The sequence below is a fragment of the Triticum aestivum genome, chromosome 1A, assembly GCF_018294505.1.
Source record: "Triticum aestivum cultivar Chinese Spring chromosome 1A, IWGSC CS RefSeq v2.1, whole genome shotgun sequence".
Classification (NCBI taxonomy): Eukaryota; Viridiplantae; Streptophyta; class Magnoliopsida; order Poales; family Poaceae; genus Triticum; species Triticum aestivum.
Window position 1 is genome coordinate 462391220 of NC_057794.1, and position 7794 is coordinate 462399013.

Below are 7794 nucleotides of genomic sequence, written 5' to 3' on the forward strand. Positions count from 1 at the left end.
CCTTTCAAATAGCTCGGACACTTGATGCCTACGGTTGGATGGCCGATGGCGTCCGCAGTTCATAGACATGTCCAAACGTGCCCGTGGACATTTGCTGCCATTCATTCGGTGATCCGGGTTGAAGCTCTCTTTAAATCGAGTGTCCAAATTAGTTTTCTCCAAGTCTACCGACCCTCCTGTGTATTTTACTCCCAAATCACAGGAACGAGCCCCCGTGTCCTGCTTCATGGAATCCTTTCCAAAAAGCGAAAGCAGTTTCCGGTGAACACTCCACGTCTCCACGTCTGAGACGTCTCTCTCCACTCATCACCTCACTCCACCCTCTCTACTTTCTCGTCTTCACTACCGTTCGCCCCTCTCCGACCCTCCATTACGGGAAAAAAGCCGACACCATAGACGGAAAGGCACGGAGCGGGGCACGAAAGCCCGCGCAAGATCCTCACCCTTTCCGGCGGATTTGACGGCCCGCATTCCCCTCCCCCGGGAGCCGGCCGTTCGTGCTACGCGCCGTAGCGGGCGGTTACACGAGCCTGTATATCACGCCGGGCTCCCGGGCCGTCAAACGGCCACCCGCGCCCGCCCCTCCCTCCCATGGAACAGGGGGCAGCGCGGCAAGACGAGGCACGCAAGGAGCGCGAGGTGCCGCCGCCGGTCCCTTTCCCCAGGGTGAGCTCGCTCGCTTCTCCCCCGTTTCTTGCTCCGTCTCGAGACGGATCCGGCGCGTTCTGGGTGGTTCTTGTGGGATTTGGGGGAAAAGGGGAATAATGTGCTCCGGTGTTTGGGTTGAACTGCCGAAAACCCAAATGCGCCTTCATTAATCGTAGGCTGGTCTATGTCGGCACCTCCTGATCGAATCTAGGCAGAAATTATGACTATTTGAGATTTTCCTTTAATTATTAGTCTCCGTCGGTCTGCAGCTTTTGATTGCTCTACAGTGTTGAATTTAGGTTTTAGAAGTGCTAAAAGTTGGGAAACTTTCAATGCAACATCGGGACAGCATAGACCTTAATTTGAGCATTTGACTTTCACCTGCAGGCGAGAATATAAAAACAATTGCAATTTGCAAGTGTTGTTCTCATGTTAGTGTTAGACCTAACCTCTCGCACTACTCTGCTTGTTTGTACTCGTGAATTCCAATTTTATCCTGTCCACTTTAGAAAGAACCGATCTTGTTTGTGTTTCTCATCTGTCTTTCTGCATCGCAATGCTCTCATCAATCACAACATGCTGGTGAACTATGCTACCAAAATGCTTTAAATGTATTTGTTTCCACTCCAGAAAAAATTTAAACATAAGAAACCTATCTTTTCTTGTAGGAAAACTTGGAGAGAGATCTGAAGCTACCCTCTCGTGTACGTGTTCCCGTTTGCAGCATTCGATTGTGATATCCAGTTTCTTGGTTTTCCTTACTGAGAAAACCTGAAGACCACAATCGTTTGGATTTCCTAATTTCTACTTCTGTGTATAGGTGGTTTCTTTGTTCTTTGGCGGTGATATCTCAACAACAGCACAGTCATTCGAGAAATGGGTGTCATTGGTACGTTTGCGGAGCGGGACATTTCGCCCATCTGGGTTCCCACGTCGCAATTCAAGGATTGAAGTGATGCCAAGTGGAAGCTTCTCACTTTTTGGCAGCACAGACTTAAGGTTGCTTGCCTAAATTCATCTACATCCTAGTCATGATTATTTCTCAATTGATTATCTGGTGTCGCTAAACTAAACAAGTGACCTTAATCTACTTGTTGGATAAAGCTACTCTAGAAACATTATGCTGATTTATCCAAAGAACCTTCTGATGCAAATCTCGTATATGCAAATAGGTTATGGAACCTTACTTGAATACTCACCTTGGGAACAAGATTGAATCCTCTTTTCAGTTTCTCTACTTTCCAGAGTTAACTAGAGAGCATGCTAAATACCAACACATTGATACCTCGACTGCATTTTGGTGTAATGTTAGGTTAGATTGTATATTTAACTGTATATTTTTTCCTCTCCACAAAAATACTCTAACTCTGCTATATTAAGATAATACATTACACACACGTATAACTCTGCTTAAGCCTTCAGAGTCATCTTAGTTTGCCAGATTCTATTTGACTAATGATTAATTCAACACTCATCCTTTAAAACCTAACTGGATATAATGGTACATATTGATTACTGTAGTTCTAACCTTATGCCAGCATGCAGTATATGTATACTATGTGTTGATCTGCATTATATTGATATTCTCCAACCAAGAAACTTTTTTTATATAAATGAACGATGGCAGTACAGGCAAGACTCCATTAGTAGAATAATAATCTGCCTAGAGTTTGCAGAAAACTAATTACCCATGATGGCATCTTCTACATTTTTATTTGTTTAGCGTGCCTGCACTATATATATATATATATATATATATTTGTGTAAATAAAAATCTAAATGTTACCTTGTGATTTTGTTTAGTAGTAGTATGTAGGGATTTGTTTCCTTGTGCCACACAAATGATCATAAGCTTGCAAATCAACGTTCTATGCTCGTTGTGCTAATGCTCTATCATTGTTTTGCTACTGTGCTCTGCTCTGCTCACTATAGGGAGGAAGTGGTTAAAGCAGAAGCGGCGAGCAGAGAAAAGAATCCTACGCTTGATCAGCCTCCTGAAATAAGTTTGTGGGAGAGGCTTGGGAATGCTTCTGCATTGGACATTGAATCATCTGGCTTTTCATGGAATATGCTGTCATCTCTGCACCATACAGAACACAGTAGTAGTTCAGAACACTCTGAAGATGAGATGACTAAAGCTCTTGAGGTTTGTTGCTGTCTGTTGTCATGCCGATTTGTATTCTTCCTAGGTTGCTAGCGAGAAAAATAAGTTTAGTTTATACTCTCTTTTCCACATCTGAGATCAACTTTCAAGGCAGTTGGCGGGCCTCCAACATGGATTAGCATTTTGTAGATCAGGCCTAATCATATTATTGTTCTGTAGTTTCATATTTGTTTACTCGTTCACTTGACATGCTGCTTTCTTCTTCCTCCCTTTTTAGATGACTGTGAACTCTGGTGGCGTTGTATTCTTTGCTCTATTTAGTGCGGGTAACAATGGTTTACCAAAAGAAGAAGCAGCTGTTATAAAGTTTGCAGCGTCAAAGATGGCAACACAGGCAGAACTTTTGGGATATGAATTTGCACGGTTGCTTGGAGTCCAGACACCACAAGTATATGCGAACACCCAGTGAATACTTTAAACTTATTTTATGTGAACAATTATCATTGGATTTCTAATTCAGTTTCCTCTAAAACTGCAGGCTAGGATAGTGCATAATTCTAGTCTGGAGTGGCAGGGGATAAAACATGCCGCAGAAAAAGCACGAGAAATAGCGGTTTCAAATAATGATGAGATTGGTGAGATGACTTGCTCAGAATTGTTGGAAGCTCTTGAGCTAAGCCGATGTCTTCTTCTAATGAGGTACTGCTAGCCCCTTAGGAAAAATATGATCATGTATGCATTTTCTCACTCTGAACTGCATATAAGATGTTAATTCTCACCTTGTTTGCCAGTTATTTTCATGGCTCACCCCTGCTAGAGAGTCCAAAGGCATTCAGTTCACGGCAAGCTGCGCGTATTACTTCTTCATCCCTTGGAAGGGTCTTGATGCTAGATCTGATACTCAGGAATGAGGATAGGCTCCCATGCCGCCAGCTTGGCTGGCGTGGCAATCCCGCAAACTTGATGATTTCGGATAGATCATCCTTGCCCAGTATGGACAGATTTGAGGAGTCTAAGGGCACTTTGGAAAACTCCAACCCACTGTTTTCTAATATTTTCCAAAAAGAAAAACAGTTCCACTCTGCAAACGGAAGATTAGATTCTCCGGAGGTGGACCTCATGTCAGGAAAAGCAGATGCATTGAGAAGTGTACAAGAAAATGCTGAAAGTGCGAGCGGGACTTTCCACATTGTAGCAATTGACACTGGGGTGCCCCGTCGCCCACCTGCAGGGAGACGTGTCAAAGATCATGAACGGTATCCCAAAGTTGTAGAACTCATTTTGAATAACTCGGACCACTCCGCGAATATCTTATATGAAATTTCCGGTGGTAAGCTTGGGATTCCTGGACCTGATGAGGCAATCACTTCCACTGATTCTTGCTGCTCTCTTTCTGATGAAGACAATGCTGCTGCGATTCATGAATTCCGAGTGGCATTTCGTGCAGCTCTTAGGGATCTGGAGGGTTTCCATCTATTTCTTCTCCAGCTATACCAAAAATTGGATGGTGTTCTGCGAGTTTTCTCGTCCATAATTACTAAAAGCTCTGAGGAATCTGACCATAATGATATTGCAATTTCTGATTTCCCATCTCCGGGAGCCAGCTACAGTACCCCTTGTCCACCTAATAAGCACGTGAACAGTGACCCTCATAGTGACTCTGGAACGCAAAAAAATGCCACAAAGACATCTTCTGCGGGATCCCGCGGAAGCTCAGATTCTCCTATGTCCAGGGACAGTTGGAGTGGTAAACACTTGAAGGGGAGTGCAGATGCTCCCCGAAGTAGAATGACAATGAGACTTCGTGATTTTTATAAGACTCCGAAGGTAAGGGCTTCTTTTGATTTAAAATTTCCTAAGGATTCCTTTGCATTACATTCCCTAGGAATTTTTTCATCCACTCAAAAATCTTGTAAAGAATCTTCTTTTCCTGTGGTAGCGATCAAACAAACGTCGTTGCAAATAAAATCCTGTAGGATTCAAGTGGGCATGACATTACAAATTTACAATCTTATGTTATTCCTATTCTTGTGCTTTTAGAATCCCGCGAATCCGAGTTTGAGGTTTCTAACTAAAAAAGTGAGGATCTAGTTGTGTTCGAAACACCATGAACGATGGCGTTGTCACATTGAAGCTGTGGGGTCAACTAAGCCCTTACCTTTGCAAAACCATCCCATAGAAGTAAAATTTCGCGTAAAAACCCAGAAGCAACGCAATTATATTTTCTCGAACTCAGTGCAATTTTTTCAATCGTGCATTTGACCCCCCACAAGTTGCAGCTCTGGTACCGGCATTGGCAATAAATATTACTTTTCTGATTGTGTTGTGTAGTCAAGTTGATTTTTTCAGTGTATAGCATATTATATTTGGGGCTGTCTTCTCTAAATTCATACAAGTGTAGCATTGATATTCAACCTCATATTTTGCCGAAAGGTTGCCCTTCAACTGACCAGCACTGACTGGTTCATGTGTATGAGGTTGACTTGTGTTTGGCAATAAAAATAATGCTGAACTTAAGTTAAGAATTTCTGTTATGATGCAATAGGTTGATGTCGATCCTGAATTGCTCAAGGAGATAGAACAATGGAATGAAGCGTTTAAGACCGACGTGATCAGATTTTGTCAGGAGAACAATTTTCATTCTGGATTCTTTGATGGAACTGAGAACAACATGGCGGCAGATGCCTACGAGTTAAAGGTGGGTGCCAAAAGATCTGGATTAGAACATAGATGAAGCTCTTTTTTCTCAAGCAGCTAGTGAGTCTGATGATGAATAACTTGCAGGTGCGCCTTGAACACATCATTGAAAGGACATCGTTGGTCTCTGATGCTGCAAATACTGAGCGACCTTCTCTCGTGGTCAACAACTTATTTATAGGTGGGGCTCTCGCTGCAAGGTCTAAGTACACCCTCCAGCATTTGGGCATTACCCATATACTATGTTTGTGTTCGAATGAGATTGGTCAATCTGATACCCAGTTTCCTGATCTTTTTCAGTACAAGAACTTTTCAGTAAGAGCGTCAACCTTTGGTTTAGTACTGTGTTATATAATTCTGATTTTTTGTATTGATGGAAAACCAACTGTGCTATCTTGTGCAGATTAGTGATGATGATGATGCAAACATCAGCGATCTTTTTGAAGAAGCATCAGATTTTATTGACCAGGTCGACCGTGTTGGGGGTAAGGTCCTCATCCATTGCTTTGAAGGGAAAAGCCGGAGCGCCACGGTCGTCCTTGCCTACTTGATGCTCAGAAAGTAGGAATTTTAGCTTTGTCACATCTGCATTTGATGCCGTATACTTTCCCACTTCCAAGACTAAAACTAAGATGCCACTTTTCTCAGGGGCTTCACGCTTGCGAAGGCCTGGAACTTACTAAAGAAAGTACACCGCCGCGCGCAACCGAACGACGGCTTCGCCAAGGCCCTGCTAGCTCTGGACAAGAAACTGCACGGCAAGGCGTCGATGGACTGGCAGCAGAAGCGGCCTGAGATGAAGGTGTGCCCGATATGCGGCAAGAACGTGGGGCTGAGCACCAGCTCGCTGAAGCTGCACCTGCAGAAGGCGCACAGGCGGCTGTCGCAGGGCAGCGTGGACAGCGCCATGACCATGGAGATCCAGAAGTCGATCGAGTCGCTCCGGATCAGCCGCGGCGGGAGCCTCAGCCCTTCGCAGAAGCTGGCCAAGGCGTTCGCTGACGAGCTCACCTTCTGATCTCTTGTTCTTTTGTTGTATGTACACAGGTTGGCACACTTGTACTGTAGTGAATACATGCGCTAAGAGGAACCCAACTTAGGAGAGTGAGACTCAGGTGTAATATACAGTATCAAACAAGAAATGTTCATGTTTCAAGTACAAATGTTCGGGATTCGGATCAATGCCTACAAATAAATTTCCATTTGTGCTGAGGAAAGAGAAAACATGTAGACTTTTGAATTAAAGCCAGAATAACATGTACGAATCGAAACCACCAAGCAAATTAAGGTAGTAGAGTACGGAAATTCAACTCGGTGCCCAGGCTGATATGCTCCTGGTCCGAAAAAAATCAAAACAAATACTAAAAAAATTTCAAAAAAATCTATTTTTTGTGTGATAGATAATTTGATGTGTTGTCAACGTGGGTGCAGATGAGTTCGGGAGCAGAAACTCCGCGTCCCAGTAGAGTACGTATTTCCTAGTGGAAGACGTAGGCGTCGTACTCGAGGACGAGCAGGTTCCCGGGGTCCGCGGACTCGACCATCCGGCTGTGCGTGTACCCGCGCGCCATCCGGAACGCGCCGGTGCCCCCCACGATCGGCCGCTCCATCACCGAGCCCAGCACCGCGCGGCCGAACATCGCCAGCGTGCTGCCGTTGTACGGCCCGTCCGTGAACACGAAGTTGAGCAACGTGGTGATTGCCACCTCCGAGAGCGAGGCGCCCGCGGTGAGCCCCTGCGCGCGGCCGATGAGGCGGGACGCCGGGTCGGCGCCCTCGCGGAGCATGTCGTCGACCACGCCCACGTAGCCGAACCCGAAGGCCGAGCCGCTGGCGCCCGCCGGCGGGGACGCCACCGCCGCCGTCGTGCCGTTCGGCCCGGCGGTGTATATCTCGTGGAAGTAGAAGTGGAGGTGCGTCATGCCGCCATTGCCGGCGGCGGCGGGGACACCGTCTGCGGCCGCTGTTGCCGTCGTGGTTGCCGCCGCCAGGAAGAGTAAGGTGACGAGTGGCGCGAGGAATGGTAGCGGCTGGGCCATGAGCGACCGAGAAGATGTGGTGATAATGCCGAGTTGCTGGATGCATCCATGGTGTGTGTTCTTGTAGTTGTAGGAATGGAACAACAGCTTGGATGATTATACTATATCTGTTAAAAAATGAGAGTCAACCGTCGGAAGGAAAATAAAAAGGAAAGTACATGTTCAAAATCCCATCGTGACGCCAACTACTAGCACTAGTAATTTATACTACTCTTTTGCAAAACCAAAGATGCTATTTTCTCGGCAACACCGTGTGGTTTCAGCTTCAATTCTGACTTCTGAGCAACAACTTGAGAATTTAAAATT

The 7794-nt window shown here is 45.4% G+C and overlaps 2 protein-coding genes across 2 annotated transcripts; one reads left to right on the forward strand and one right to left on the reverse strand.

Moving 5' to 3' along the window:
• Nucleotides 1–287: 287 nt before the first annotated feature.
• LOC123056702 (dual specificity protein phosphatase PHS1) lies at nucleotides 288–6631 on the forward strand. Its single transcript, XM_044480005.1, has 11 exons — nucleotides 288–666; nucleotides 1317–1352; nucleotides 1469–1647; nucleotides 2581–2794; nucleotides 3030–3200; nucleotides 3291–3451; nucleotides 3544–4579; nucleotides 5298–5450; nucleotides 5537–5764; nucleotides 5853–6010; nucleotides 6098–6631. Exons 1-11 carry the CDS (start codon nucleotides 592–594, stop codon nucleotides 6465–6467), a joined length of 2781 nt encoding a protein of 926 aa, XP_044335940.1. The 5' UTR covers nucleotides 288–591; the 3' UTR covers nucleotides 6468–6631.
• Nucleotides 6573–7558, reverse strand: LOC123056713 (dirigent protein 21-like). The gene has a single exon (XM_044480013.1). The coding sequence runs from the start codon at nucleotides 7486–7488 to the stop codon at nucleotides 6928–6930; it is 561 nt and encodes a 186-aa protein (XP_044335948.1). The 5' UTR covers nucleotides 7489–7558; the 3' UTR covers nucleotides 6573–6927.
• Nucleotides 7559–7794: the final 236 nt, after the last annotated feature.

Excerpts from the sequence above, each read along its gene's own strand:
- LOC123056713 (XM_044480013.1), bottom strand. The coding sequence starts at position 7,488 with ATGGCCCAGCCGCTACCATTCCTCGCGCCACTCGTCACCTTACTCTTC.
- LOC123056702 (XM_044480005.1), top strand. The coding sequence starts at position 592 with ATGGAACAGGGGGCAGCGCGGCAAGACGAGGCACGCAAGGAGCGCGAG. Across the intron at positions 1,353-1,468 it reads ATCTGAAGCTACCCTCTCGT|GTGGTTTCTTTGTTCTTTGG; the intron begins GTACGTGTTCCC and ends TTCTGTGTATAG. Across the intron at positions 5,765-5,852 it reads TTCAGTACAAGAACTTTTCA|ATTAGTGATGATGATGATGC; the intron begins GTAAGAGCGTCA and ends TATCTTGTGCAG.